This window comes from Lutra lutra, chromosome 9 (genome assembly GCF_902655055.1).
Source record: "Lutra lutra chromosome 9, mLutLut1.2, whole genome shotgun sequence".
Classification (NCBI taxonomy): domain Eukaryota; kingdom Metazoa; phylum Chordata; class Mammalia; order Carnivora; family Mustelidae; genus Lutra; species Lutra lutra.
In genome coordinates this window covers 37,582,755-37,597,609 of record NC_062286.1, presented here as the reverse complement: position 1 = coordinate 37,597,609, position 14,855 = coordinate 37,582,755, and the positions used below count along the sequence as shown (strand labels likewise).

Sequence of the window (14,855 nt, the reverse complement as noted above, 5' to 3'; positions counted from 1 at the left end):
TGATCAGGCTTACGTTTTTAGACATTGCTCTGTCTTAGAGACCTGGCCGTGAGCAGGCATAGCAATTACGCGGACTAGAGAGAATTGTAGTTTTGACTTCAAGTGATAGCAGCAGAAATGGCAAGAAAAAGTATAATTCAGAATCTATTTTGAAGGTAGAGCTAGCAAGACTTGCTGATGCATTAGGTATGGACTGTAAAGAAAAGAGCAGTCAAGGATGAAGCCCAGATTTTGGGCTTCAGAGACTGGGTGGAGAGTGGGATCACATACTATGTGAAGACTGAAAGAGGAGTAGGCTAGGGTGGGTTAAACTGGGCAGGAAATGAAAAGATCATATCAGATATGTTACATTTGAAATGTCTGCCAAACTGAATCTGGAGCTTAAAGGGAAATACTTTGGCTGGAGATGTATATTTAGAAGTCTTCAGTACCTAGATAAATACTTAAAACTATGTAACTAGATGTGGTCTCTACCCTTGAGCATTCAGATTATAATAGTCACTCATCTAAAGACATCACTGAATCTAACGCACAATTGAACAAACCATATGAGAACCTACAGCAGAGGCAGAAGGGGACAGCAATGCCAACTCACCTTTGGCACCAGCTGATGACTTTGCAATCCAAACATTGCCCTCTCCATCTTCTTTCTTTCTGTTATAAGAAGCCAGGAAGAATTCCCTTTCATCTGTCCTTGAGTTATGGATCGGTGGGTGAATTCCATTCTGTGCTGGAGCAACTGGGGTCTTGAGATTAGTTGGATAAATCACATAGGACTCTGGAAACCATGTGCAGGATTCAGCCAGGTCTGGGCTTGTCTTGATTAGCCTGACAGATGACAGAAGGTCAGTTTCCCTTCTTAGTACACCCTGCCATTCCATTCAGAAAAGCCAGTGCTTTCCCCCAGAGTTTGTCAAGGAGGCAAGGCAATACCAGGGCCGGGAGCTGCTTTTGTTTTGTTTTGCTTTGTTTTAAAGATTTTATTTATTTAGGAGCTGGTCTTTTTATCCCACTCTTCATTCTTGGCCTCCTTGAGCTGACCTATAACACACTACTGGGCAGCACCCAGCTATGACATGCAACCCTAAAGGCATGCTCCAAGTAGTTCAAAAGGAGCTTAATATCCAGGACTTTAGCTCTTTTAAAAATGCACCTCTAAGGAAAATTAACTTGAAGTAATTCTGAGACAATACTTTTTCAACATACATGTTGTGGTTGAGCTAGACCCATGCTAAAAAAACAAAGTAGAGAACTTGGGAAACTATTTGGCTTACTAGAAAAAAAACTATCTTGGCCCAACTCTCTGGAGAGCAAAGACTACTGCTTAGTAGTCTTTGAGGAATTATTTGAAGACTTGTTTTAGTTTTTCATTTCTTCATTTCTTGCTTTTAGCTCAGCCTGGCTTCAATGACACATAAAGGAGGAATGTTTCTAACAGGGCACACGACTACAGTGGTCATAACTAAACATAACTCTGGCCCCCAAAATAACATAACGCAACGGAAGATAAAGTCAGGCCATGGGCAAGGCACTTAATAAACATAAGGGCTTATGAAGGGCTTCTCAGTGCATTTACTCTCAAATCAGACCCCCAGTGGGGGTACACTAGCATCTCATCTCACAGATTAGTCACTGGGTCCCACAGAAGTAAATTTCCCAAGATCATAAAGGTAGTAAGAAACAGCCATTACACAAGCCCCAAACTCCTGGTCCTCACTAGAAACTTACTCTTACTCCCCAAGAATTGGAGGCAGGAGGGAACTCACCCAAAGACATCTGCAGGCCTTCCCTAAGCTGTGATCCCTAGAACAGAACTATGAATGTTAAGCCTGTGTTAAGATCTACTTGCAAAAACCACTCTATGAGCAAATGGCAGAAATAATAAAAAGAAAATGGTTGAAGATTGTATTTATTTATTTGACAGAGAGAGAGAAAGGAGAGAAAGAGCACAAGCAGGGGGAGTGGCAGGCAGAGGGAGAAGCAGGCTCCCCTCTGCGCAAGGAGCCCGAAGCAGAACTCAATCCCAGGACCCTGGAATCATGACCTGAGCCAAAGGCAGATGCTTAACCAACTAAGCCACCAGGGGTCCCGAAAAGAAATTTTTAACTAAGATTTAAAATAAAGTTATTTTTAAGCCGAAGGCAATAGAATGCGACAATTAATTGAATTCAAAGGAACAAAACCAATAAATTTCTAACTCACCAAATATTCAACTCTATCTACATAGGCCAATAAGGTGGCCACTAGGCACACACACTAGCCACACGCGGCTTCTGAGTATTTCAAATATGGCCAATGTGACACAGAAACTGAATTTTAAACTTTGTTTAGTTTTAATGTAAAACCTCAAGTATTGTAAAACATTCTTTCATTATTCACAATTGTACTCTTTTGGTAGGATGACATTAACCACTGCATGACCTAAGATATTTTTGTGGTACTGCAGTGAGCACATCAGGAGCATGTGTTTCTAGTAGCATGCATAAACACATCACTGTTCTACTCAGGGACAATAGGTTCATTCAGTTCAAGTGACTTTATCTTCCAGGCACTGCTGATGAAACACTGTATCATGTCTATTATGCAGACAGCAGGAGTTACAACTATAGCTATGCATATCATAATTGGTAATTAACAATGAAATGTCACTACATATCTAGTTAAAAAATAAGCATGGACAAATTTTTAAATTTAAAGCAAGGGAATACTATTGTTGCCAGATTTTTTTTGGTCAAGTTAATGTGATAGCTTTATTCCCTTTGAGTTTGTATATTATCCTCATCTTCATTGCTAGAATTCCCTTACCAGCTCTGAAGCTAACAAAAAGTTCATGAACACATTTCTAGTATACAGCAGACATGCATTTTAGCATGGCTTTGTTAGTGTCAGATATTTCTTCTTCTCTCAGTTTTTGATTCTTCTTATTTTTTTTTTTACGATTTTATTTATTTATTTGACAGAGAGAATGAGAAAGAAAGAGAGTATGAAAAGGGAGAGGGTCAGAGGGAACAGCAGGCTCCCCCGTGAGCAGGGAGCCTGATTCAGGACTCGATCTTGGGACTCCAGGATCATGACACAAGCTGAAGGCAGTCACTTAACAGAGCCACCTCTTCTTCTTCTTCTTTTTTTTTTTTTTAAGATTTTATTTATTTATTTGACAGAGAGAGAGATAGTGAGAGAGGGATCACAACCAGGAGGAGTGGGAGAGGGAGAAGTAGGCTCCCCGCCAAGCTGGGAGCCCAAAACGGGGCTTGATCTCAGGACCCTGGGATTATAACCTGAGCTGAAGGGAGACACTTAAAGACTGAGCCACCCAGGCGCCCCTTCTTATTTTTTAAATCAAAGATTGATCCAGAATTGAGTGAAGATGCCAAAGGTAGAGCTATGACCAGAACAATAAAGGAGAAATAACAACAACAACAAAAAAGAACTGGTGGAAGGTATGTCAGAAACTTCATAATGAATGGCAACTGCAACTTGCTATAGCAGAGTAAAATGAAAAAAGTTTGTTTGCTGTCCAAAGGAGGCATTTTCAGCAAATACACAGTGAATTTCATAAGCTGTTTCCTCTCAACCACCAAACCAAACCAAACAAAAACAAAAAACAAAAAAATGAGAGAGGCAAACCAAGAAACAGACTCTTAATAAAGAGAACAAACTGATGGTTACCAGAGGAGAGTAGGGTGGTGGGAACAGATGACATAGGTGATGGGAATGGAGTGCACTGCTGTGATAAGCACCATGGGTTGGATGTCAGTGCTGAATCACTAACTTTATACCTTGAAACTAATATTACATCCTATGTTAACCAACTGGAATTTAAATAAAAACTAAAAAAAAAAAAAAAATCAGTGAAATCTGTGGCTGAAACCAGAATTAACCTGAGCCAAAACTAAGATTCAGACACTCAACTGCCTGAGCCACTCAGGTGCTCCAAAAGAAAACCATTTTAGCGGCTCCTGGGTGGCTCAGTCGGTTAAAGGTCTGCCTTCAGCTCAAGTCATGATCTCAGGGTCCTGGGGTTGAGCCCTGCATAAGACTTCCTGCTCAGTGGGGAGTCTGCTTCTCCCTCTCCCTCTGTCCCCCATCCCTGCTCATGCTCTCTCTCTCAAATAAGTAAGTAAAATCTTAAAGAAAAAAAAAAGCGGGGAACCTGGATGGCTCAGTGGGTTAAAGCCTCTGCCTTTAGCTCAGGTCATGATCCCAGGGTCCTGGGATCGAGTCCCACATCGGGCTCTCTGCTCAGCAGGGGGCCTGCTTCTTCCTCTCTCTCTGCCTATTTGTGATCTCTGTCTGTCAAATAAATAAATAAAATCTTTAAAAAAAAAAAAAGCAAACCATTTTAGACAGAAATACAGTTAGAAGAAATATTCTGAGGAAAAGAGCAAAAATGGTATTTTACAAAAAGTGAACAATCTTTAGCTAAATCATGAACATTGCCCAAGGAGCACTAAACCTTTCTAATAATATCAAAAACTGATTCAAAAGTTAAAAAATCTTAAATATTTTTCTTTAGGGGGCACCTGGGTGGCTCAGTGGGTTAAGCCTCTCCCTTCAGCTCAGGTCATGATCTCAGGGTCCTGAGATCGAGTCCCACATCAAGCTCTCTGCAGGGAGCCTGCTTCCTCCTCTCTCTCTCTCTGCTTGCCTCTCTGTCCACTTGTGATCTCTCTCTCTGTCAAATAAATAAAAAAATCTTTTAAAAAAATATTTTTCTTTAGTTTTAGTTGAGTTCTGTGACACGAGATGTTGCCCAATTTAATACTTTGGGTATGTTCCGTCTCCAAGAATTTTCAAATACATGAAAAAGTATTTGTAGCCTCAAAACTATAAACCTCGGGGTGCCTGGGTGGCTCAGTGGGTTAAGCCTCTGCCTTCGGCTCAGGTCATGATCTTGGGGTCCTGGGATCGAGCCCCGAATCGGGCTCTCTGGTCAGCAGGGAGCCTGCTTCCCCCCTTCTCTCTCTGCCTGCCTCTCTGCCTACTTGTGATCTCTCTCTCTATCAAATAAATAAAATATATATTTTTAAGATTTTATTTATTTATTTGGCAGACAGAGATCATAAGTAGACAGATCAGCAGGCAGAGAGAATGGGAGAAGCAGGACCCCAGGACCCTGAGATCATGACCTGAGCGGAAGGCAGAGGCTTAATCCACTGAGCCACCCAGGCGCCCCTAAAATCTTTAAAAAAAAAACAAAAAACTATGAACCTTGTGATGTAGGTATTTTTTAAATCTTTTTCATCTGTCAAAGAAGAATTTCACCTGTATGTGAAAATTTCTATGATGACAGTACTTCAGCTAGGTTGGGTTGACATCTGACTTACTGGGATTTTAAGACTGATGCTTCTTTTATTGCTTCATTGTACCGTATGTTACATATCGGAAACACTTGCACTCAATTTTCTGAAGCTGGCTCTGTGAAAACTATCGTGGATACAGTTGTTGAAATGCTTTAGTATATACTTGTAAATGCTACAATGATTCCCCAGTATGGAACTGTTGAAAGAAACAGAAGACAATGGATTTAATGATTCTGTGTTTTCTGCCAGTGTTCACTGATTGAGAGATAAAGGAGTCCTACAATTCACTGTATTGTCAACTCGAAATCAGATTTCCTTGTAATAAAAGAAAATGCTCCCCAAGTCAAGAAATAATTATTTCACTCAATAATCAAACATAAAAAATGCCAGTGGGATTGACATTTTCTCACCGATACCCACACCGTATATGATCAAGCTAAATTTAAAGCTCCAAGGAAGGGAAAAGATCATATTTATGACCTAGTCAGACAAGTGTGAAAATTTTTGTTTCAACTTCATAATATAAGTCAACAATAATGAGTTTTACATATTTTAGAACATGACTCAACATGTAGATTTAAGTTGAAATAGCATTATGTAAATTGACTGCAAAAGTTAAAAAGTTTGAAGAACACTTTGTTGATATTGTTAAATTTAAATTTTCTTTTCAATTTATTCAATACTTCTTTTGAATTTAACGTTAATAATATGTTTTTTTTTAAGTTTTCTTTTTTTTAAGATTTTATTTATTTATTTGATAGATAGAGATCACAAGTAGGCAGAGAGGCAGGCAGAGAGAGCGAGAGGAGGAAGCAGGCTCCCTGCTGAGCAGAGAGCCCGATATGGGGCTTGATCCCAGGACTCTGGGATCATGACCTGAGCCGAAGGCAGAGGCTTTAACCCACTGAGCCACCCAGGCACCCCAATAATATGGTTTTGACACAAGAGTTAGCAAATTTACTTAACTTGGGCATGGTTTTTAAAAGTCAAGTCAATTCTTCTAAAAATATGAACCAGTTTTGTCAATGTGCATGTGACTATTACAGGAAAATGATTTTTCATTTGGTTACTGAAAAAGTTTATGTGGGAATAATCTCTAAGTATGTAAATCTACTTTTCCAATCATAAATTTTTATGAAATCTAAATAGAGGGAAAGGATTTCAGGCGAAAATTTAGTGTCTAAATTAAGATGTTCCAAAATGTAAAATGCACATCAGATTTTGAAGACTCAGAATGAAAATAAAATACATAAAATATCTCATGAATTGTTTTTTCTATTAATAATACATCAAACTGATTATTTTAGATTTCTCTGGTCAAATAAAATATATTATCAAAGTAAATTGCACTTCTTTCTTGGCACTTAGTTTAACGTGGCTATTTAGGAAATTTAAAATTACACACGTGGCTAGCATTCTATTTCTGCTGGACAGCAACCTTTGCAATTGCTGCATTTCCTCATAAACTCATTTAGAAAGAAATCACAATAGAAGACTTACTTATATACACAAGGGAGAAAAATTCACCATAGGAAAAGAAAGCTTCTACCCTGGGTCAAAAGAAAAGCCACTCGGAGCTCTGAGAGTACAGCCTCAGGGCCTTGATGAATTTCTGAAATGCCCTGAAGTAACAAGAGGAAGGGACTTGCTGTAAAGGGTCCAGTGGAAAACCCTATTGCAGTTCTGGGAAGCCCTGTGAGGGATGCCCAGTCATATGGCCCACGGGTCCCATTTGTACAGATTAGAACCGTCTTAGCTCAACACTAACTGATATGGCCACGGGCAACCGAGTTGTCCTCCCGGAGCTGCCATTTTGTCTCACATTAAAATGAGAACATTATGTTTTTAACTCTCTGGAGCCCTTTCACACCATACAAAATTATGAGAGAGGGACAAAACAACAAAGGGACCATCAATTCCTGGAACTACTACGATCCCTTGAGGGACACCTGAGACAATGAAGAAAGCTTACACAGATGATAACAAGCCCCAGCCACCATTTACAAGGTGCCATCACAACAATGTCACATACCATAGAAAGACACAGAGCCAGATACGATCACCACCATCCACGTTTACAGATGGGTCACTTTTTTTTTTTTTTTAAGATGCTCAACATCACTCATCATCAGGGAAATGTGAATTATTATTTTTTTTAAAGAATCTTTATTTGTTTGACACAGAGAGAGAATACAAGCAGGGGAAGCAGCAGGCAGAGTGAGAAGCAGACTCCCCACAGAGCAGGGAGCCCCATTCGGGACCTGATCCCAGTACCCTGAGATCATGACCTGAGCTGAAGGCAGATGCTTAACCAACTGAGCATCCAAGATCCAGATACCTACTCAGACCCAATCAAGACTCCAGCCACGTACTGACTCCACTTCATTATAGCTGCTAACTATGCAAATATGTAGAATGTTATAGGTATGTATTTTTTACAGCTTCCTATGTACTTATAAAAGCTTATACTTATGGGGCGCCTGGGTGGCTCAGTGGGTTAAGCCGCTGCCTTCGGCTCAGGTCATGATCCCAGGTCCTGGGTTCGAGCCCCACATAGGGCTTTCTGCTCAGCAGGGAGCCTGCTTCCTCCTCTCTCTCTGCCTGCCTCTCTGCTTACTTGTGATTTCTCTCTGTCAAATAAATAAATAAAATCTTTAAAAAAAAAAAAAAAAAGCTTATACTTATAAAAGCTAAATTCTACCTTTATCTTCAGATTAAAAAATCATAGCAGAAAAAAGATAGAATAAACCTTTTTAAAAATTTTCTAAACGAATAATCTGGATAAACAATCATGTCCCACTTTTACTCTTAGTTCTGGTGAAACCATCTTTTGCATTCTAAATATGTGAATATGTACTAACAAGGGGCGCCTGGGTGGCTCAGTCAGTTAAGTATCTGCCTTCAGCTCAGGTCATGATCTCAGGGTCCTGGGATTGAGCCCTGCACTGGGCTCTCTGCTCCGTGGGGAGTCTGCTTCTCCCTCTCCCTCTGCCCCTCCCCTGCTTGCACATGTACTCTCCCTCTCTCCCTGACCAATAAACAAAATCTTTTAAAATAATGTAATAATAAGACTTCACAAAGCTTTGCTCACCTTTAGGGGTAGCTGGTGAATCATGAAAATCCATCACAGAGAGAAGTGGATACATACATTACTGAGGCCAGTGAGTATAAACAAAAAGGGGAAAATAATGCCATGAACACCCAACCTAGATGGAGTCCAGAGAGAAATGCAAGTGGGGAACAGAGCATTTAAACTGAGTCATACCTTCTAGTGTCTTCTTCCCTAAGTGGTTTGTTTGGCTACACATACATGTTCATTGGTCATCATGGAAAGAATACTGGAAACCTGTTACAGCCGCAATTTTAAGGGCACTACCCAGTTTTTCCCTACTCAAATGAAAACAGTCATAGCAGTGACAGCCATAATAAGAGTAATAAAAAAGCCTATACTTATGTAGTGTGAACTATGAGACAGACATGACTCAAAGCCAATACACAAATCAATTCAATTAATTCTTACAACAACCCTAAGGCAGTTGCTACTACTATCCTCATTTTATTTACATAAAGGGAAACTAATGCACAGAGTCAAATACCTACTATTTACCATTGTGCTATATACTTTACATCGTCACCGTATTTAATCCTTGCAGCCACCTTATGAGGTAGATTCTAAGGCTCGGAGGGATGAGGAAATTTGCCCCAGTCAAGAAGAGGAAGACCCGGGATTAGAACCCAGGCTTCTCTGGAACTCAAAGATAAAAATAAAATAAAAAATAAAAAAAAGAACCCAAGCTTCTGATCCTAGATCTTTTTTTTTTTTTTTTTAAAGATTTTTTTTTTTTTTTTTTTTTTTAATTTGACAGAGAGATCACAAGCAGGCAGAGAGGCAGGCAGAGAGAGAGGAGGAAGCAGGCTCCCCGAGAGAGCAGAGAGCCCGATGCGGGGCTCGATCCCAGGACTCCGAGATCATGACCTGAGCCGAAGGCAGCGGCCCAACCCACTGAGCCACCCAGGCGCCCTGATCCTAGATCTTAATCACTGTATAATACTGCTCCCCTCCACCTTATCGTACCATTCTTGTGACACGTTGCCATAACCGCACTGCTCAGAGATGGGCAGTGTAGCAGATAGTGTTATATCCTGCCCTGCTGTCCTTTCTGAGGGGACCCCTGGTTGCTGGGAGGTGGCTCCCAAGAGCTCATGCAAGCCTCTTCTCCAGGGTCTAGGCGCTGCTCAGAAATGTAGGAGGAGCTACATTTTCCACTTCCCCCACAGCCAGTGGCTGCCTGATATTGGAGCACAGGACCTCTGGTTTCAATGCTGAGGTACCATTAACTCCTGACTCGTCATGGCGTCAAGCTGAGGAGAGACTTCTGTTGAAACCACATCTTGGCTTGGTTTCTCCTCCTACTGTCTGGCCCCCGCTTGCTTCCAAGTGAGTTTCTCCCAGGAGCCTCCACCTCTTCCCCCGCCCCATCAATCGCCCACACAAGAAACCTGGTTTCCCCCTCTGCTTCTAGGGAGCCTCCTAGGAGACAGTCAGGCTTTATCAAGCACAAAGAGCAAAGTTTAAAACTGCAATCAAAGTAGCACAGAGGATGCTCCAGAACTAATACTTTTGGCTTTTTAAAGTTATTTTTATCCTCTTAAAAAAAAAACAAAACCTCACATTTTTGTTTAAGTGCTTCAGGATGAAAACGAAAAACATTTATGTATTGCATTGAAAGGATCTTAAACACTTACTTCACTAAAGAAGCTTTGCGACACAGTTTGTCAGCCCCTCTGTAGTAATTCACCAACTGCATCAGCCCAGGCTCGTGACCTATAAAGGAAAGAGGAGGTTCAGAAGGAAAGAGGACAGGTGGGAAATGACCATGTCAGCACCAGCATGTAGGAGAGAGAACAGCTGTGTCATGCCCGGTTTTTCTTTCTTCCATTTCAGGACTGGTTGGTGGAAATGGAACTGTTCCATTGCCCTGCACGTGTACTCCCCTTCCACAGCACGGCCCTGGAAACCCTCCCCGGCCCCACAGTGGGCATTAAGGTAACAACATTCTAGCTCTGCCAAAGACAGCTGCTGCTTTTATTTTCTCTCCTTAGGGTAGAAGTGCATTTTCCATTTCACCTCTCTTTGATCCCTACCACACCCCACTCTTGGCTTAACACAGAAGGATTTAATAATCTTTGTATAATACAACTGTAACAGTCATGCTCTGACACCCCAACCTTGCTTTTCTACAGCCATCAGGGCGGGCAGTAGAACTATGCTGTTGCTTTTCTCAAGCACGTCTACCTCTGCGAGCTTCTAGGAGAACCACAAGAGGCGAATGACGGTCGTGGAGAAGCCATGTCTATAAAATCAAAAGCCCTGAGGACCTTCTTCTGAGTATCCTCCACAGAGAAACTCATCTTTGGTAAATCTTATTGGATTGTCCCCTCCTCTCTAAAATAGAGCAGAAAGGATACAAACAAACACAAAGGCCTCCATTTTTGTTTAAAATCCTAACAAAATGCATTGAATTTCCAGCAACAAAAATAAAAGTAAAACCAAACAAAGGGAGAGTAGAAGATGCCAGAGGTAAGAAGAATACATCTGAGAACAGCATACAATTTAAATTAAAAGATTTAGGCACTAACTAGCTCTCACTGTCTCTCTGGGGCAGATGAACCTGGCTTATACCTCAGCTGTCTACCTTCTCATCTCCATGGTACCAACCTTCCCGAGACTTTACCTGGCTCTATAAGCCACCTCCTTGGGTTTCACACTTTAAGCAAAAACTAAATATCCCTAACAGTGAAGGCATATAACCGATGGCTGAGGGATGCTGTTTTCTTTTCCATAAAAAACAAGTATTTATCATCTGTCGACTCTGTGGTACTTGTTTAGGATTTGGGCCCTGTGAGTTTCTGCTCCTTCCTCCCTAGTCCTGAGCACCATAGCAATGCCAACCACGTCCCTGCTTCGGCCCCGGCAGGGGAAAGTCAGTCGGTCAGGAAGGGAAATGCAAGAGCAAGAAGGAAATATATGTTCTCAAGTGTCAGTAGTTCTTCTTTCAGGGAAGGTATTCTCTTTGCTAAGGGCTTCCTGGAGAGACAGGTTAACCAAAGGGAATCTGCAGGCACATTCCCTGTGGTCCCAAATTTCGGGGGTTGAAATTAGCCCCTCCATGGAGTCCTCCTCATACATACATCTTACATTTCTAGAACAATAAAAAGTTGTCCATGGTACCATTCCAAAGGAAAAAAAAGTCCATAAGGCTATGCTAAACACCCTTCATTCCTGAAATCACTACAACTGTACAAGCCACCCCCCACCCAAAGGCTCTATGGAAGCTCACCAGTGGCCAGCTTTCAATCTGCCCATTCAACCTCTCCACCCTCTGACCACACCTATTTCTAAAAACTGTGTCCTCTGCTGGACATTGAACACGGCTCTCTCTGGGCTGCCTCCAAGGCAGAGATGACTTTTCCTCGTTACTGACTGGTCCCCACCCCAGGAGAATTTTGGCAAGGAACATGGATGGCTACTGTGGGAGAGGCTGCATCTCCGGGATGACTGCGCAGTGAAGAGAAGCCACGAGACCGTTCAGGTCAATGGGATGTAAGTTGAAGTGATCTGCACAACTTCTGGATTACGTCATCTAGAAAGGAGCTGCTGGTCCTCTCCTCCTCTCCTGTCCCCGGCCCCTCCCTACGCGCGAGGATGCGGATATGGATGTAGATATGATGCCAAGCCAGCATCAACCATGTGAGTGAAGGTTATTCCCTCGGGATGAGCAGGTCAGAGAAGTAGGACGCAGGGGGAAGCCCGCGTCCTGTAAAATCTGCATTCAACACACAGCTGTGGAAACACTAAGGAAAGGCCGAAGTCAGACATCCTCCGGGCCTTCCCTGGCTTGGCTCATCTCTGCAGCTCCTGCTTTCGGAATCCAGAGGTCTTTTCCAAATCCCGGGTTCACCTGAGCCTTCGGGGAACTGAGTCCTCAGGGTTTTCAACACACACAAGGATCCCTCCCGCGCCAGCATCAGGCAGGGTGGAATCCTCAGTGCAGAAAATTCGCAAGAGGACTCGAGCCCGAGGTCGTGCGTTTGCTCGCCGGGGCCTGGCCCCGCCCCACCTCAGCCCCGTGCGATTTGGGGGCGTCTGGCCGGGGCAGTGCGGAGCGCGCGGCCGACGCCCGCCGGGTTGCAGGGACCTGCCATTGTCCGGCAGCCGCGGCGGAATCCGACTTACCGGACGAGAAGGCATGCAAAGCGGTGGGTTTAGACCTTTACGGATCCATTTTCCCTCCGCCCGAGGAACGACGGAGAGGAAGATTGATGACCTTAAGACAAAAGCGCGGGTGCTAACGGGTCGTGGGAGCAGCGGGAGGGCGGGGACGGGGAAGGGCTCACCCAGTCTCCCGAAGGGCAGCCGGTTCCTCTCGCCCAGCATCAGGTTGAACCTGGGGTTGTCGCGCCTCAGCCTCTTCCAGTGGCCGGTGGCGAGCAGCAGCCGCGAGACCTCGGCGTAGACGCTGCTGTTCTCGTCGCGCACCACGAAGGTGTACATGGCGAAGGACCGAGCCCCCGGGCCGCCCGGGCCGCCGCCGCAGGGACCAGCCGGCCGAGGTGGCGGCTCAGCGCGGAACCCGCCCGGGCGCCCGTCGCCGTGCCGGCTCCCCGAGCCACTAGGGTCCCGGTGGCGCCGCGCCCCGGCGCCCGCGCGTCAGCCCGGAGGCCGCGCCCCCTCCCCCTCCTTCAACTCCCGGCGCGGCCCCGCCTCTGCCCCGTGATGCCGCGCGGCCGCCCCCGCCCGGCGAGGGCTGGGGTGGGGGGGGCGCTCTTCGCTGTGGCTCCGCAACGCGTCCTGGGCCCTGGCGGGGGTTCCTGGTGGCTGGAGGCCGGCCGGGACGAGCGCGGCTTTGACGCAGCGTTGGCAGTGTGCGACCGAGGGAGACTGGGCGCGTCCCCGAGTCCCGGGTCCCAGTCAGGGGGCGGTGCCAGCGGAGGATCCCGCACCCCCCGCTTCTGCGCGGCACGCTGCGGCTCTTCCACCCCCGCTGTTCCAAAGGGACGATTTGTGGATAAAAATGAAACGTTCCAACTCACAGTCCCACGTCTGCCGAATGGAAATGGACAAGGCAATTCTAAAATTTATGCAGAAATGCGAAGGTCGAAGAATAACAAAAGCAATCTTGAAGAAGAAAGTTGGAAAACTTAACACTACCAGAAATCAAGACCTATAAAAGTTATAGTATTCAAATACAAAGCTACAGTAATTAAGAAAGTATGGTTTGGGCACAGGAGAGACAAGTAGACCAAAGGAAAGATATCTATCGATTGATATAGTCACTTGGTTCATAACAAAGGTGACGTTGTAGATTAGTGGGGAAAAGGACGGACTTTTCAATAAATGAAGTTGGCTCAGTAGATGTACATTTGGAAAACAAAAGTTATTTTGACCTCTATCACACACAAAATCAGTTGCAGATTCATTGTGAGCTGATGCATCCAAATATGAAAGTAAAGCAATAAGACTTTTAACAGAAAACACGAGAGAAAATCTTTATGATGTTACACTAGGTGAAGATCTTAAAGAGGACACAAAAGTCTTCAGGAATAAAGGGAAAAAACTGGTGAATTAGTAACCTTAAAAATAAGAACTCTTATTTATCAAAAGACACTATCCAGAGAAGGAAAAGGAAAGCCACAGAATGGGATATGATGCCTGGTGTGTGTGTGTGTGTGTGTGTGTGTGTGTACATATGTATATGACAGAGGACCCATATTTAGGACACATGAAGAATTATAAATGAATAATTCAAAAAATTGACAAGCCAATTAACAAAAGAAGTGAGCTGGATATTTTAAGGGACAATCCAATAGGTAAGCTCTCAGCCCAAGAGAAGATTGGGAGAAGAGTCATAGGAAGACACTAAATAAGGAATATGTTGAGCCAAAAAGCAAGGCCACATCTAATAGTTGCAGGACAGGAGTACAAATGGAAACCATATGTCTAAATGTCTACCGTATGCCTAAATATTTTAGTTATAAACCATGCCCATAAGCTGCTAGATAAAGTGTCTATTTCCCGCCTTGCAAATATATAATGATAAGGATGACCTCGAAGGCCAGAATTTTTAGAATTCTCATATTCATAGACATTCAATGCCAGAAACTGGAAATACTGGAGGAGATGGCCCTGGCCTCTACCCATGGCCGGCCCCTGTTTCTTCCCTTCCTTGACTCCATCCTGCAGCATGAGGGGCCATGCATATGTGCACGGAGACAGTACAGCCAGGAAATTCAAGCTCCATCTGCTCACCCGGCACCTCCCACAAACAGCTGCAGTTTGGTCACTGCCCAGACCTAGGGGTGTGCACACCAGCAATGTCATTGTGTGTGGGAGAATAGACCCTGGGAAGAAGCTAGAGCAGGCTCAGGAAAAAGAGCTGGGCTATTTGGATGGTGAATTCTGGTTCTCAGGTACCTAGCATAGTCTAGAAGGGGGGGGCATATCCCTTTGCCCTCCCAAACATCTTATCCATAGGGAAGGACATGGCTAGA

At 43.9% G+C, this 14,855-nt stretch overlaps 1 protein-coding gene across 1 annotated transcript in view; it reads right to left on the bottom strand.

Moving 5' to 3' along the window:
- Positions 1-13,020, bottom strand: part of TTL (tubulin tyrosine ligase) — a 36,701-nt gene extending 23,681 nt beyond the window's left edge. The window contains 3 exon segments of the mRNA XM_047745649.1: positions 596-828; positions 10,050-10,128; positions 12,702-13,020. Coding sequence (XP_047601605.1) covers positions 596-828; positions 10,050-10,128; positions 12,702-12,858 — 469 coding nt within the window. The 5' untranslated portion in view covers positions 12,859-13,020.
- Between the last annotated feature and the right edge of the window lie 1,835 nt (positions 13,021-14,855).